The sequence below is a fragment of the Triticum aestivum genome, chromosome 3B (genome assembly GCF_018294505.1).
Source record: "Triticum aestivum cultivar Chinese Spring chromosome 3B, IWGSC CS RefSeq v2.1, whole genome shotgun sequence".
Taxonomy (NCBI): domain Eukaryota; kingdom Viridiplantae; phylum Streptophyta; class Magnoliopsida; order Poales; family Poaceae; genus Triticum; species Triticum aestivum.
The window spans coordinates 829,415,501-829,432,277 of record NC_057801.1 but is presented as its reverse complement, the minus strand read 5'-3'; the positions used below and the strand labels follow the sequence as shown (position 1 = coordinate 829,432,277).

Sequence of the window (16,777 nt, the reverse complement as noted above, 5' to 3'; positions counted from 1 at the left end):
ACATTGTTTGAAATTTCTAACCATCTTCAAATTTCTAGGTGTGCCTTCTGCCTGCTAGTAGTGACAAATGAGGCGCCCGGAGTCTAAGGAGCAGCATAACTAGGAAATACTTGAAAAGTTGCAAACAATTTTTAAAAAATTAAACATTGTTTGAAATCTCTAGGTGTGCCTTCTGCCTGCTAGTAGTGAGAAATGAGGCGCCCAAAGTCTAAGGAGCAGCGTAACTAGAAAATACCTGAAAAGTTGCAAACAATTTTGAAATTTCTAACCATTTTTAAATTGCGGACAGATTTTAAAAAAAACTAACAATTTTTAAATTTCTAACCATTTTTAAATTGCAGACAGATTTTAAAAAAAACTAACAATTTTTGGAAACATGAACCATTTTTGTAAATTTGCAATTGTTTGGAACAAGAAAAAGAACAAAGAAAATGAATATAAAAAGGAGAAGAATCCAAAAAAACGATGAAGAAAAAACAACTGAAAAAGTGAAGAAAAGTAAAAAAAGAGAAAAATTAAATGAAGAAGGAAAAGAAACAAATCATGAAGGCAAAACCGATTCGGGAACCTTCTAGAAGGTTCCCAAAACCGGTCAGAACCTTCTAATCTTCCCAAAACCGGGATGTTCGCATAAAAAAACAATGTGGGTCGTCCCATGTTGCGAACTAGCTATGAACAGGGGTGCGTGAAAGCTTGCTATCCATGTGCCCGAACCATGAGTTGGTCGTGAGATTTTATGGATTTCACCTCTAGCCTACCCCAACTTGTTTGGGACTAAAGGCTTTGTTGTTGTTGTTGTTGTTGTTGTTGTTGTTGTTGTTGTTGTTGTTGTTTGTTTATTTGTTTGTTTGGGCCGTCCCATGTTGCAGCCAAGGATGTGTGTAGCCTTGACATTCTGTCACAAAATGCGACGACTAGGAAATTGCCATTACGTAGATATTTCCTCCGTTTTTATTTACTCTGCGTATTAGTGTTGACTAAAGTCAGACTTCGTAAAATTTGACCAAGTTTACAAAAAATAATATAGACATTTATCATAAGAAATCAATGTGGTGTGAAAGTACATTTAATAATAAATTTAATAGTATTAATTTGCTATTACATATGTTAATATTTTTGTTTATAAACTTTGTCAAAGTTTACAAAGCTTGACTTTGAGCAAAGCTAATACGCGGACTAAATAAAAAGGAACGAAGTACGTGGCTTAACCATCGTTGGCTCCTGCGTGGGATTGTGCATATGTTTGCTTGGCACGCATGTGTATGTGGGACCGGGTTTCAACTGAAAAAAAAAGTATGTGGGACTTATTTTGAGGTAAAAGAGTATGTGGTGCGGGGAAAAAGTCCATTTTAAACCCTGAATTTGTAGGGGTTCGGCGAAATGAATCCTCAAGTCGAAATCCCGGTCGATTACACCCTGAACTATGTAATCCCGGTCTAAATCGAACCTTCGGGTCGTTTGGATGGCCGGGATTCAGACATTTCGCAGAGGGCGCCCACCAGCTCCTGCTGGGCCAGCCCGCTTTATTTTTTCGGTTCAAAAACAAAAATCCGCAAAGGGCCCTACACTCTGCTCCCTGCTGGGCCGGCCCGCATAATAATTTTCGTTAAAAAACAAAAAAAACGGTCTGGCTCAAACACGAGACCCCATGTTGGTGTTGTTTGATCGAAAAAAAAGAAACTTCTGAACTAGAATTTCAAAAATAAAAAAAGTTCACAAGTTTTATTAAAAAAAGTTCACGGATCTAGAAAAAGCTCAACAATTTTGAAAACAAGTTCATGGGTTTTCAAAAGAAAAGTCCATGGATTTGGGAAAAAATCACAGTTTCTGAAAAACAAACTATTAAATTGAAAATGTGTTCGTGGATCTTTTTCTTTATTATTTCTTTTTATCTTTTCTTTTTTCTTTCATTTCTTTTTCACGGATTAAGGAAATATTCAATGTACTTTCCAAAAATTTCACTCATTTATAAAAACTTTCATCTTGTATTAGAAATTTGTTCAGTGTATATAGCACAATTGTTGAATATATTTTAGAAAATTGTTCAACATATATTACAAAAATGTTCATCTATTAATACTTTTTTCAAAAATGCTATCATATATTTGCCGCAAGTTTGAATTATCTTCCACACACCTTTTTCATTTTTGTTCGCGTTTCCTAAAATGCGCACAATACAAATTTTGTTTGCTTTTTCAAAAAAAAGTTTTTGTTTTAACTTTTATGTCGCTAAATTAAAAAAATCCTGTTATATATTTTCTAAAAATACTAAATACTGTTCACAATCTAAAAAAGTGTTCGTGTTTTTCATAATTTGTTTGTTTTCCTTTTTTTTAAAATTGTTCGCGTTTTTGGAATCTGTTTGGGGTTTGCAAATTTTGTTCGTGTTAATTTTTAAATCAGAATTACAAAACATCTTCACTTTTCCGGAAATATGGAATACAAAAAAGTGCGGTATCTTAAAACTGCTTGCAGTTTTCATGAAATATTTTTGAAAATGTTTTCCAATCTCAACTGTTGTCTATTCTTATAGATTTCTGCACCAACATTTTTAAGTTGTTGTGTACGGTGTAGTGGCTAATGGCTCGTGGTTCGTCTAGGCGGTCGTGGGGTCGAGTCATGGTACTCGCTAATTATTTTTTTCTCGCGGAAAGGGAAGCGAGACAACAGGCGGGTTGCTGGGCCGGCCCTGTCGTGCGTCATGTGCGTCGATTTGCTGACATGCCGCTCCTTGGCCCACCAGCTAGACAAATCCCGGTTGATTTTTGCCAGGGTTTGATTTAGACCGGGATTACATAGTTCAAGGTGCAATCGACCGGGATTTTGACTTGGGGGTTCATTTCGCCAAACCCCTACAAATTCAAGGTTTAAAATGGACTTTTTCCATGGTGCGGGCGCCCCTATGTCTGGCTTGACGCGGACAGGCCTTCAGCACTTTTATTTCTTCTGTTTTGTTTCACGTCTTTGCATTGGGTTTTCTGCATTACTTTTTTCATTTTTGCTTGTATTTCAAAATATTCTGATTATATCTATTATAAATATCACTTCATATACAGAAGTTGAAAAAATTTAATCATGCATAAAAAATGTTTCTAATATATAAAAAAATGTAAATGTGTATGAAAAATAGATATCAAAACATATATATGAAAATATGTTAATTTTGTATTTGAAAATGTATAAACTCTAAATAAAAAATATCCCTAATGTATATAAACAATATCCCAATGTTTAGGGGAAAAGTAAACACCAAAAAAAATATTAATCATGTATTTGAAAAGTGTTAAACGTGTATATAAGAAATGTTGCTGGGGTATAGAAAAAATATACAATGTGTATGGGAAAAAGTAGACAACCTGCTTGTATTTCAAAATATTCTGATTATATCTATTATAAATATCACTTCATATACAGAAGTTGAAAAAATTTAATCATGCATAAAAAATGTTTCTAATATATAAAAAAAATGTAAATGTGTATGAAAAATAGATATCAAAACATATATATGAAAATATGTTAATTTTGTATTTGAAAATGTATAAACTCTAAATAAAAAATATCCCTAATGTATATAAACAATATCCCAATGTTTAGGGGAAAAGTAAACACCAAAAAAAATATTAATCATGTATTTGAAAAGTGTTAAACGTGTATATAAGAAATGTTGCTGGGGTATAGAAAAAATATACAATGTGTATGGGAAAAAGTAGACAACAAAAGGTATAAGTTTTTAAAAATGTTAAACACATATTTGAAAAATGTTTAACTGTATATGAAAAATGTTGAGCATGCATAAAAAATGTGTTGGGTGTATAAGAAATATGTATGTTCTGTACGGAAAAAATTAGACATCAAAGCATATATTTGAAAGAAAAACATATACATATATAGTGTTGAACCTGTATTAAGAAATGTTTTATATGTATACCAAAAATGTGCAATGTGTATGAAAACATATACATCAAAGTATTTGATTTACTTGAAAAACAATGTTAATCATTTATTTGAAAAATGTTTAACATGTATTATAAAATGTTCTTGACGTGTACGAAAGATGTACATTGTGTAACAAAAATGTAGATATGTGTTGAAATAAATAAAAAATTAAAGAAACATAAGAAAGAAATGAAAGAAAACTGAACAGAAAAAGGAAACAAGAAAACCGGGAGGGGGGGTGGTGCAAAAAAGAGAAAATCAAGAAAGAAAGAAACAACCATAGAAAAACAACAAAAAGGCGCGAAAATGAAAAAAAATGTGAAAACGAGAAAGAAACAAATAAAACCAGTGAAAAAGCAAAGGAAACTAAAGTTATAGCAAAGAAAAAAGAAAACCCAAAGAGAACCAGTAAAAAAACGAAAACTGAGAAAGAAATAAAGAAAACTGAAGAAAACAGAGAAAAAAAAGAAAGAACCCAATAAAAACCGAGAAAGAAAGGTAAAACCCATTAAAACCCCAAAAAACCGTTGAAAATCAAAAGAAAAAACAAATAAATCCGTGAGGAAAACAACAACAAAATAAAGAAATGAAAAAATGGACCGAAACGTTCTAAAAGGTTCCCATAAACTTTGTAACTTGTAGTTGTCAAACTAAATTGATAGCATGACACATTTTGTTTCTATGGTGTCAAATCAATTATACATTTTGGTAACTTTTTAGTTATGGGTTCATAGCATAGCATGATCTAAACACATACACAGTAGCACTGCATACATTCTCTGCAAAAACTTTTCTTGGCGAAATCAGCAGCACTGGATCATCTTCAAGAGGTTACAAAGGCAAGGAAGTTCTGCTCGTAGCTTGCCACGGCTTCTGAAAGTTGGGAGGTGTCAAAGGAACAAATAAATAAAATACCCAGCAGCAATAGGGCAATAATAACAAAGTAAAAGAAAACCACAGCACCAACAGGGAAAGCATATTTCATCATCCGAAATAACTGAACATAGAGAACAATTCCCCAACAAATGGGGTGAACATTTCTCTTCCAGTTTCAAATGTACCACTAATTGGGACACAACAGCTACTTAACCATTCGACAGAGAGAGACAGGGGCAGATAGATATTTACTCCTATAGAAAGGGGCATGAATCCCCGAGAAAGACTCTAGTCGAGCAGGAACTCCGCAACAACAATGAATATGAATAAGACAACGACATCTTGGGAGGTCAGGAGAAAAAGAAAATGAAGATCCCACTTGTCTCTCTCCACAGCTGAATGAAGACTGTTTTCACTACTAGATACTAACAACATCAGCATGTATATTGTTCGCCATCGGGGACCTCTTCTGGCAATTGAACTGTATATAAGTTACTGGATTTCAGCGGCAATGCTGAAACTGCCGCCATTAATCGCCCAGACTCCTTGATGCTGGGCAGGTCAGAACTATTGGGGGAGTTAGACGAAATGATGCGTTGGGTACGCATACTCATGCCCGTTGTAGTCGTAGTACAGCTTCTCACCACGAGCTATATCACGGCAAGCGACCAGCAAGACATGGCACTCGCCGTCGATGTCGTACCTCACACACTTGACGTTCTGCTTTTTCTTTCCATCACTGCAGGAATTGGACGATATTAGAGTGGCGTAAGTAATGCTTAACACATGTACATTCATAAGGATAGGCAGCGACTACTTACGGAGTGTGGTTGTTGATGCCGTTAATAAAGCGGGCGATGTTTCCACGTTTGTCGGGGCAGATGACAAGCTTCTGGGAAGGATCCGCTGGTGACAGAAGGGTCATTATACTATCACAGCCATCATTTTCCCTGTTCTTTAAATAATCAACATCACCAGCGTATTCAGTTAAGAATGTGAGATCTTTAATATATGCATCAGCCTGCACAGTGAAGCTGAAAACAAATATGTGTTAGTTTAATTGCTCCATACTGAAAAATGAAGAAACGTCAGAAGAATAATTCCGAAAACATACCCCTCATGGGAATCAAAAACCACCAGAAGAGGAGGGCATTCTCCTCTTTTCAACATGCTTCTGCAAAGTTCAATGGTTTCCTTGTCCTCTTTTGAAAGAACCTTGAAAGTCAACAAGTGTATCGTTAGGCACCAAGAGATCAAGAAATACATTATACTGTTTTTAGGTACAAAAATTGCTAACCTGCATACCACCTTCCTCCAGTTTTGCTTGATTGGCAGATATAGGGGCCATACTCGGCACATAAGTCAGCTCATTGCTGAACTCCATTTTCGACGATGTCAATGCAGTGGCTGCAGAAGCCATCTGTTCAAGCCTTCGAACTCTATCTGCAGTGGGCACAAATGGCAGTAGCCTCCTCTTCTTCTTGTGCATAACAAGAGATCGTCTCTTTCGCCTCTTAGCATCTGTATACAAGTATGAAGTAATGAATAAATGCAGTGAGCTATATGCAGGATACTATTGGATTGGAGATATATGCAGTTGTTAAGTAGCTGTTGCGTCCCAACAAACTAAAAATTTCAGTTAATTGGAGATATATGCAGGATACAATTGGATTCACCGGTCAGACATCAAAACAAAACAGTTCATGAATCAACATACAACACCCCCTTTTCTCCCATCAGATGTGCATCCTACACGTATTTGGTCATGTTTTATATAAACTACAAAATGTGGCGGCTTTTTTATGGCTCAATGAAAGCAAGGGAGATCATCAACATTATGTACATGTAGCATATCCCCACGAATAAATGGAACACATTTAATCCGTACAAACTTGACCGGTCTATTTAAATAACACATCCCTATTACCAAAATAAAACTGTGGTATTAAGGTCAAATTAAAGCTTTTTAACGATGCTTTCCCGCGTATTTCCAGCAGTGATGTTTTTGCCGCGCAATTCTGGCGGCGGTAGCTTTCCCGCGCATTTCCTGCGGTGATAGCTCACTGCATTTCTCAATGTTCATAACCCTACTGTGACATATACATAGGATACTACTGTGTCGACAGGCCAGCCTAGCAAAACAAAACAAACAACAAACTAATCAACACACAACACCCACATAGTGTAAACCTTTAATCCTACCAGATGTGTATCATACACATAATCAGTCAAGTATTCAGATGAACTATTTGCACCTTATGGATTATCTGCACCATCAGCAGATGGCAATGCAGTGTGTGCAACAATTGCGCGACGATTCCTCATCGCAGACTCCCTAGCTTAGATGAACAAAATCCATGCGATTCAAAATTTGAGGGGATAAGAAAAAATTACCCTGAGAAAGCCCGCACTTTGCCGGCCGGACGGCGCCGCCCTCCGCGCCCTTCTCGATCCGGAAGAAATCGACGATCTTGCTCTGCTTCAACGGGAAACCTGGCGGAAAATCCAACCGACAAGAGGACGAGATGAGATGAAATTTTTCACGGCAGGCGAGGAAAGGGGAGGGGGGAGCGGGAATGGCGAGATCGAGCGGCGGCGGGCGGAGGGACGCACGGATGATGGAGGTCGGGGCGCAGTCGGGGCAGAGCCAGGAGCCGAGCGGGACGGCGGGGAGGATGGGGCGGAGGCAGAAGGTGTGGCGGGCGCGGTCGCAGATGTCGCAGAGGAGCAGCTCCTCGTCGCGGTCCCCGGCGCCGCACGCCCCGCAGAGGGCCATCACGTGGCGCGCGCGGGCGAGGGGCGGCGGCGCGTCGGCGGGGCGCGCCCGGCGCATCACGTCGGAGATCGAGCAGAAGCGGCGCGGCTCCGGCGGCGAGCGGGGCGGGGGCGCCGCCGCCGTCCGCTTCCTCCGCAGCTCCGGCGAGCTCGTCGACGGCGCGAGGGGTGCCATGGGGGGACGGGAGGGAGGGGTTGGGTGGGGGTGGGGTGGGGGGGGGGGCGGCTGTGACTCGGCGAGGCCGGTGGGCTCCTCTCACTCTGTGTCGCCTTCGCCGTTGGGGGGGGAGGTGCGTAAATAGGAGAAACCCGGAGGTGACCGTTGGAAATGTCGCCCCTCCCCAAGGCCCAACCCTCCTTGCTGCCTGCCAAATTCTGTTGAGCCCATCAGTTTCTTTCCTCTTAAGGATCCAAAATTTCAAAATCTTTTGAAATCCTTTCACACACACTCACATACATTGTGTTCACAAGCCAGGTGATTTTGTTTCGATCCTCTCGGACCAATGCTGGAGCGCGGGACAATGCGGGAGGGTACCGCGCGCGTGTTCGGTTACAGCGCGGGAATGAGTACGTGCGGTGCCGTGGCGCGAAGGGTTAACACATTCTTTTTTGAATTACGTGAGATTGAAAGCTGGTGTGGAAAATCATCAATGTTACAGCGCGGGAACGGGCACGTGCGGTGCGGTGCCGTGGCGCGAAGGGTTAAAATGTTTTTTTTTGTTTAATTACGTGAGATCGACCGTTGGCGTGAAGAAATCTGTTCGAGATGATAGGTTCACCTGCCGGAGGGTGATGCGAGCATGCCAGCGCCCGCATGGAGAGATAGAGACGGCATTATTGCGGTGGACTGATATTTTTGGAAATTAATAAACGCCGGCCAAAAAGAATATATTCTCTCGCTGGAAATGTAGACGGAATTAATTTCGGTCATTTATTATTTTCAAATTTCTACAACAGAAATATCTTCCTGTAAATTGGACGTTATTACTTTCGACCATTTATTATTTTAAAATCTCTAAAATGCAAATATCTTCCTGTAAATTGGATGTTATTAATTTCAAGCAATTATTGTTTTCAAATTTTTAAAAGGGAAATATCTTGCTGTAAATTGGTTGTTATTAATTCTGAGCATTTATTCTATTCAAAAATTGAAAAGGAGACCTCATTCTGAATTGCCACGCGGCCTTTTCCCCTGAACTTGAAATCGCTCCCTGGTGTTACCAATGGAGGTTTTTTTGGATGGTAATATCTGGGGAACGTTCTGTGGGAGCATTTTCCCAACGAACGCTCAAATTGTCATGCAATTTCAACTAAAGTTGTCATGGCAATTTTACAGAACTTTTCATGATCGGAAGATAAAGTTGCCATGTATCGCCAAAAAATGCCAATGATTTTGATTTATTTATTTTTGCCATCCATTTGATCTGAATCCAATGGTTGTGGGGGTGTTCACTAAGATCTCCCTCCTAGGGAACGTTGGACAGTTATTATTTCCCTTTTTTGTACTTATGAGTTGTTGATTTTTCTTCTAAGAGTTTTCGAGTTGTTCTTGGAGGTTCGGATAATGTAGAATGTTCTATTAATACATGGGAAAAATATGTGAGGTTGACGGAGTTATGAGGGTTGTAAAGACACTGTTCACTAGCAAATGGATGGATATGGGTATTCCGTACGATATCGTACCGTATGTATTCGAGTCCACGTGAAAACTTGCGAGCATAGAAAAATATAGGGTTCATTGTTCACCTACCGCGCTGGTGTGAATAGACCATCGCCCATGTGGAGAGATATGGACAATATTAGTGTAAGATATTAAACTACAATAGTATTACGATATATTCATACTTAGAGTAAATAACAAATGCCAGTAGTGATATTTATTCCACTATAAAAAAATTAGACTTTACGTTTTTCAAGCATTTTTAAAAGATTAGAAAAGAGATCCTCTCCATGTTACCATGTGACTTTAACTATTTTTCAAAATTTTAAAATCACACCATCTCTGAGATTACCAAAATATGGCATATAGATCAGCAATGTTTCTTTTCAGGGGACGGGAGTTATATTTTGGTCCTATTGGATTACTATCGAGGATGGAATAATGTAGTGTATTCCACTATGAACGATGAAATGAGGTTAATGTAGTTACATGGATTGTACGGACACAGTTACACTCGCACGTGAAAATGGATGTGTGTGTTCCATATGATGCCTTATCGCAAAGAGTTAATGCGTCTTTTGAGTCATAGGAAATCATTGTGCGAGCGCCGATAAATCCTAGAGATGATATGCTCACCTACCGTGGTGTAGTGAATAGACCACCACGTACATGGAGAGACAATGCTATTGTGATATGTCATTTGTTTCATAATTCAAATGAATCCATTAACGCTTTTCGATTTTGAGAGTGTGTTGGCCTGCTCTCATGCCGACTCGCCATGTCCACATAGTTGGTGTTATAGTTGACGGAAATCTGACTCGTGTGATCAATTTGTGTTATTTTTGAAGTTTTTTTATTTCACCCACCATGCAAGTTTGCGTACAATGGATGCAATTAACTCTATACACAATGGAAAACAATGAAACACACGAGGGCAATGACGTTGTGTAGGTCGTACAGACACTACCGTGCACATGCAATGGATATGGGTGTTAATTACGAGTGCGATGCCTTGTGGTGAAGAGTTGATGCATCTTTTCTATCGTAGATGTCATCATGCGAGTGCTGATAAAACCCTAGGGTTGATATGTTCACCTACTGCAGCATAGCAAATAGATCACCATCTTTTGAAAAACAAAACCTCATCCACATTATCATGTGGCTTTATTCTTATTTCTACCATTTTGAAATCACATAGTCTTGCTTCCCAGTTCTGTTAGTACCAAATTATGGCATATAGTTTAGCACTTGTCTCTTCAAAGGACATGAGTATTATTTGGGTCCTCTTAGACTATTGTTGGAGCGTAGAATAATGCAGTACGGTCTGTTTTGGACAATGAAAAACATGAGGTTGATGAAGTTATGCGGATTGTACGGATAAGCCGCGCACGTGAAATGGTTATCATATGGCACAATGCCTTGTTGCGGCGAGTTGATGTGCCTTTATGAGTCACATGAAATTATCTTGTGAGCACCGACAAATCCTATGTTTGGCAGCTTCACCTACCATGGTGTAGTGAATATATCACCAGCCATGTGGAGAGATAGGAATGATTGCTGTGATATGACCTTTGTTTCATATTTTAGATCCATTTTTTCTATAGAAGTAGATGTTACTACCTTAAAAAAAATCAAAAAGAGAACATATCCACATTACCACATGACCTTTTTTTTTCAGAATTTGAAACCACATTGTATGTTCCACCAGTTTCAAAGTTATGGCATATAGATTACATTTTTTGTCCTTCAGGGGAGGGGAGTTTTATCTTTGGTCCTATTGGACTATCGAGGGTGGAATGAACGATGAAGATGCATTAGGTCAATAAAGTTATGTGGGTCGTACGAAAACAATGCATTGACTCGTGAAATCGATATGGGTGTTTCGTATGATGCCTTGTCATGAAGAGTTAATGCATCTTTTTGTGTCAAGTGAAATCATCTCACGAGCGCTGACTAGGGTTGATATCTCCACCCACCGTAGTGTAGTGAATAGATTATCACCCATGTGGAGAGACAGGAACGATATTATTGCGATATGTCCTTTGTTTCATATTTTAAAAGAATTATTTCACAACAAAAAGTACATGTCATTACTTTAAGGCATTTACTGTTTTTGAATCTTACAAAGGAGAACCCTGTCCTCTTTAGTACTCGGCTTTTTCTTTTTTCTTTTCCAAAGTTTGAAATCGCATCTTCTCTCTCACTGAATTTGTCGGTGGTAAGTTACATCATTTGTGTTAGTGTTTTTTTTCTCTCCAAGGGGATCTTTTTTTCACTCCTTTTAGATTACAGTTGCGGTAGAATACTGTAGGAAGTTATATCATGAATGATGGAACCACCTCACTGGCACAAGAAATGCTTGAATTGTCAAATGTCATGTACGTTTTCTCCTGAAAATAACATTTACTTTTGGGCAACTTGTTACTTGCAAAAATATGTGGGTCATTTGGAAAACAGCCATGTGCTCCATGGTACTTTGCAGATTTTCTGTCAAGTCCAAATTTTGTACTCCCTCCATGGTATTGTACTAGCACAACATTGGACATTCTCTTTTCTTAGGCCCACATGCCAGTCACACATGGACGGCACATTTGAGGGCAGATATGTAATATCAAATGGCATTGATCTCAGTCTTGTAAATATTATCTACGTTTTTCAAAATAAAATATACCGTTTCGACCTCCCACAATTTTTCCAGTAAAGAAGATAGAGAGGAAACCAGACTAGAAACCCTCACCTTCTGTTGCTCACCAACACCATCAGGAGCAATAGAAGTATTATTTAGGTTCAGCCACCATACCATACATGCCACAGGAGACTACTCCTACATTCATTCTATCATACACAGCATAGCAGCAGTTTTCTGCGAATTTTTATGTCCGGAGCGGTTTCTCTTCTTCGAGTATTACAATTGAACCGGTACTACTTGGATAGCTAACCTATTCTATAATCCAGCTAGGGAGACAGACAGCTCTTGGATTCACCACTCACTAACCAAGATCTTGTCTTCTTGATCCAGCGAACCCTCCGTGCTTTCGCGGTATTCCAGATTCCTTGTGCAGCCTATGAAGGTACCGACCTTCTCGCCGACGATGGCTTTCGCGATGTTTCCAGTGTTTTGCAGGTTGAACACGACAACTGCAAAGTTAAGCACCAAGATTAAAATCGACGATCGGAAACAGTAAGAAGCCTCAGAAACCGATATCGCCCGTACCAGGAATGTTGTTCTCCTGGCATAGTGTGACGGCAGTCATGTCCATTACTGAGAGGTCTCTTGAGATCACCTCGTTGTAGCTCACTGTCTCGAGGATGCGGGCATTTGGGTTATGCTTGGGGTTCGCATCATACACACCATCAACGTTTGTTGCCTTGAGCACTACCTCTGCGTTGACTATACACATAATACAAGAAGAATGGTCAAGGCAAAATAAATAGAGAAAAAAAAAGTTACTATTCAAACAGTACTGTTCATTTCGAAAGTAGCCTATACCTCATAATAATATGTTTCTATAGGCACAACACAGATTGTCATTTATCACTGTTTATGTAAAGAAATTAGTAGACACACTATAACTAGAGGCCAACAATGTTGCCCATGGGCTAGCACAATACTGTAGATCTGTACTGTGGTTGTTTTTTTGCTAAACGTTGTGCCGGCCTGCGTGCTGGGCCAAGTTGACCATGATTGTAACCATACTGCTATTCACTAATTAATACAAAAAAAGGTAAATACACTGTAACTGACCCAGAAAAATAAAGCTAGAACCCGAAACCAGCTTAAATAGATGCATTGTTTCTCTAACCTACTTGTTGGACTGTTATTTTTCATTTTCAACTTAATACGCACAGGGATCTTCATTAATACTTAATATACTTAATACAACATCAAATAAACTCAGTGGAGTGCTTATGTGGGTGGTCATGTAGTCCCATTAGCCACAGTTGCAAGGAGCATGACCATTAATAAGATGAAAAAAATACACTGAATGTTTCACAGTATTACATATATGTAGCTAAACCTATGGCATGAGAAGACACTGGACGATCAAGAACCATTCATAAGCACCAGTTTTTCTAAGCGAAAGAAATTTCTCCAACTTTTAATGATTAAAGCGGTTCATACTGCATAGCGAAGATTAAGGACGAACTCACTTTCTGCACAACGGAGAGCAGCAGCTGTATCAGTTGTGAAGAATGGGTTCCCTGTCCCAGCAGCAAATATAACAACTCTTCCTTTCTCTAAGTGCCTGATTGCTCTTCGGCGTATGTATGGTTCTGCGACTTCTGAAATACGGAATGCAGTTTGGACACGGGTCGGTATCCCAATGCTCTCCATTGTTGCTTGAAGAAATATTGCATTCATCACAGTGGCCATCATACTGAATTGGCGGAAAGCAGGAAAAAGGTTGCACGGGCAGATTCAGCCCCAAATTATTTACTATAACGACAAATCATGTGGTTACTTAACAAGAAATGCCTTTGTAACAAAAAAAATAATGGACAGAAACTAGGTTATAAATTACAGGTAGCCTTGAGCTTGCACAAAAATGTAGACAATATATAGTCATGGATTAAATGGTTTGTAAGATGCAATTATTGTTACACTCAGTTAAGTTAATTAGTCAATGGAAATTCCTATTCTAGCAGATTAGGATGTGCTTACGCGATGGGTGCGGTGAGCCATGATACTACAGATATTATACTAGCAAAAAAGTTGGCATGAATTATGGTTTATGAGATGCAATTATAGTTACATTCAGTTGATTATTGAAATGAAATTCTTGTTCTAGCAGATATAAATGCGCTTACGTAATGGGCACAATGAACCATAATAGCACAAACATTAAACTGGCCAAATAGTTGGCATGAATCAAATAACAAGCACACTCTGCTCCTACCAAAATGTGTTGATATTGCATGGCTCGAGCTCATAGCACATCTCATGGCATTTGAACTTCTTTTCTAGGCTATTTGGCAGGTTGATAGAATTATTTAATACTGCAGTTTACAACAGGCATGGAGTATAATTCATACCCGATGTAATCCGCCGAGGAGCGGTCAAGACCACTACATCCAGCCCAAGAGGCCCCACGGAAGATATTGCCGCCACCAACAACAATAGCAACCTGCAATTGCTCTCCTTTTTAAATGCACAGCACATTATTTTACTAGAGAAGACAAGAGAAACATATACATATAACATGAGAACTCTGGCTTGGGATGCATTGCAATTCAAGTGTTGAATTAATACCATCAGACCGAAACAACCCAAATTCACTTCATTTGGTGCCAGTCTATCTATTTGGAATGAATCAGTTTCATTGTCCATAAACGTAACCCAATAAATAACCAGCAAAAAAATGAAGGCATCACGGATGGCACACCTCTACGCCTAGTTTGGTGACGGAAGCAACCTCTCTTGCAATTGCCATTGTAACCTGCGACAGACCACGTAATTACATTAACTACATGATGCACACACACATGAGCCGTTCAAATTCAAAGATACACCTCCAAAAAGCAGCCTCACCTTTGGGTCAATGTTTTCCGTATGATCCCCGGCAAGCGCTTCGCCGCTTACCTTTAGCAAAACCCTTTGCCATTTATACGGCCTTTTAGACCTGGAGCTTTCATCAAGCATAAGGCCGCTGAACTGTGGCATCAGCGATGCCTGACTGCTGCCAAATGAAAGAGGGCAGGGTGCATCATGAAAGTGCTTCAACTGAATGAAATCGACAGGCAAGCAGCTAACTGCATCAGGACCTAAAGAGAAAGTCGTAATTGACGATCTTTGCCTTGCATGACAACAAATAGAGAGAAATTGATATTGATATGTATGTAGGAAGCCACTACCGACTCAAATAAGCTGCCTATGGCTATGGATGGACGCGGTTCAGTGGCATGACCGCTACTGGTATCATCTAGTGAAATATTTAGCACTGTCAGTGACGCCGTCCGCTGCAGCTAACTTATCTGGCCTTGGCTCTCCGGGTGAACAGACTCGGCACGACGCGGAGGCATTCCGTCGAACACCCCGCAGGCGCACTCGCCACGGCGACATCAGGCCAGAGCGCGCGGCCTTGCCGCGAAAACAAAGGAAAAACGAACCGTGCGGGGCACGGCGGGGCCGCGTACCCGTTACCGGAGTAGGAGCCGTTGCCGTTGCTGGAGTCGGCGGCGGCGGCGGCGACGGAGGCGCGCTGGGGCGCGGCGGCGAGGGAGAGGAGGGGCCGGAGCAGCGCCGGCGAGGAGGAGGGCGGGGAGGCGGCGGGCTGGGGCGAGGGGAGGCGCAGGTGGAGGAGGGAGGAGGGGGGCACGCCGGCGGCCGCCGCAACCATGGTGGCCGGGGGGAGTGAGGAGGATGGGAATGGGAATGGGAATTGCTTCACGAAATCCACGCGAGCGAGCGAGAGATATTTTTTTGAACCGGACGGCATCGGATAGCAGTCCGTGCCCGTGCGTGCCTTCGCTTTCGCCGGGGTCGGAGCTGGGCCTTCGCTTTCGCCGGGGTCGGAGCCGGGCCTGCTGGACCGTCGACGGGCCAAGAGAGCAGCCCAACGCCCAGCAAGCTCGAACACCACGGATTTTTCTGTTTCAGAACCGAGCGCGGGAGATCCTAAGCCGCGCCTTTAGCGCCGCTATGGCTTACTAGCGCCCACGCGGTTCCCACCTAGGCCTGGCCCAAACAAGGCCGACGCGACCGTTCGGGACGCTGTTAAGAACGAAAAAACAGCAAAAAAGATGACGTTTGGAATGTTTTTTTTTCATTTTTTCACAATTTTAAAAAATGTTCCTGTTTTAAAAATTCTTCACAAATCCCAAAATGTGTTCATATTTGGGAATTTTAAAAATGTTCCTGTTTCATTTTTGCAGGAGATTCAAAAATGTTCCTTTAAAAAATGTTCACAAGTTTAAAAACTCGTTCAAATTTTGTTCAGGAATTTTGACATATGTTCAGATTTCCAAATTTTGTTTTGGAATTTGGAAAAATGTTCCTGTTTCAAAAGAATTGTTCATGATTTTCAAAAGTTGTTCACTATTTCAAAAAATTAATTTTGTTTTAAAAATAATTATTGTTTTCTATATTAGTTCACAATTTCGATAAATGTTCACAATATTTCAAAATTTGTTCTCGTTTTCAAAATATGTTCTCAATTTCAAAGAAATCCATATTTCAAAAAATGTTCTTGTTTTCATAATTTGTTCACAATTTCAGAAAAATGTTCATGTTTCAAAAAATGTTCGGGAATTTCAAAAAATGTTCTCGTTTTCAGATAGAAACACAATTTCAGAACAATGTTGATGTTTGAAAAATGTTCGCGGTTTCAACATTGTGATCGCAATTTCAAAAAATATCCCTGTGTTTTTTGTTCGCATTTCCAAAACACATATGAATACAAATATTGTTCGCATTTTTAAAAAATATTCATGTTTTATTTCTTTTGGGTTTGAATTAAAAAAATGTGTTTTTCAATTTTTGTTTAAAAATATAATTTGTGGTCTTAGAAAATATTTAGGAATTTCCAAAAA

General features: G+C 39.9%; 2 protein-coding genes across 3 annotated transcripts; both read right to left on the bottom strand.

The window, feature by feature from the left end:
* Positions 1–4,900: 4,900 nt before the first annotated feature.
* On the bottom strand, positions 4,901–7,781 carry LOC123066908 (probable Histone-lysine N-methyltransferase ATXR5). Its single transcript, XM_044489890.1, has 6 exons — positions 7,426–7,781; positions 7,207–7,305; positions 6,110–6,333; positions 5,927–6,027; positions 5,634–5,846; positions 4,901–5,551 (listed from the first exon to the last, which is right to left on the bottom strand). The coding sequence occupies exons 1-6, from the start codon at positions 7,760–7,762 to the stop codon at positions 5,392–5,394; spliced, it is 1,134 nt and encodes a 377-aa protein (XP_044345825.1). The 5' UTR covers positions 7,763–7,781; the 3' UTR covers positions 4,901–5,391.
* Positions 7,782–12,009: 4,228 nt separating this feature from the next.
* Positions 12,010–15,676, bottom strand: LOC123072733 (uridylate kinase). 2 transcript variants are annotated; one of them, XM_044496360.1, is made up of 7 exons: positions 15,383–15,676; positions 14,778–14,925; positions 14,632–14,685; positions 14,282–14,373; positions 13,400–13,626; positions 12,462–12,638; positions 12,010–12,385 (listed from the first exon to the last, which is right to left on the bottom strand). In XM_044496360.1, the coding sequence occupies exons 1-7, from the start codon at positions 15,583–15,585 to the stop codon at positions 12,228–12,230; spliced, it is 1,059 nt and encodes a 352-aa protein (XP_044352295.1). In that variant the 5' UTR covers positions 15,586–15,676; the 3' UTR covers positions 12,010–12,227. The 2 variants fall into 2 exon arrangements, with proteins under 2 accessions (XP_044352295.1, XP_044352296.1); XM_044496361.1 differs by having other exon boundaries at positions 14,778–14,922; positions 15,383–15,661.
* Between the last annotated feature and the right edge of the window lie 1,101 nt (positions 15,677–16,777).

What these genes read in the sequence shown, in the direction of transcription:
- LOC123066908 (XM_044489890.1), bottom strand. Translation starts at nt 7,762, where the DNA reads ATGGCACCCCTCGCGCCGTCGACGAGCTCGCCGGAGCTGCGGAGGAAG. An exon ending in CGCCCCGACCTCCATCATCC is followed by an intron (nt 7,306 to 7,425) that starts GTGCGTCCCTCC and finishes ATTTTCCGCCAG; the next exon opens with GTTTCCCGTTGAAGCAGAGC. An exon ending in TGGAGGAAGGTGGTATGCAG is followed by an intron (nt 6,028 to 6,109) that starts GTTAGCAATTTT and finishes TTGACTTTCAAG; the next exon opens with GTTCTTTCAAAAGAGGACAA.
- LOC123072733 (XM_044496360.1), bottom strand. Translation starts at nt 15,585, where the DNA reads ATGGTTGCGGCGGCCGCCGGCGTGCCCCCCTCCTCCCTCCTCCACCTG. An exon ending in CGGAAAACATTGACCCAAAG is followed by an intron (nt 14,686 to 14,777) that starts GTGAGGCTGCTT and finishes GGTCTGTCGCAG; the next exon opens with GTTACAATGGCAATTGCAAG. An exon ending in CCAGGAGAACAACATTCCTG is followed by an intron (nt 12,386 to 12,461) that starts GTACGGGCGATA and finishes TTAACTTTGCAG; the next exon opens with TTGTCGTGTTCAACCTGCAA.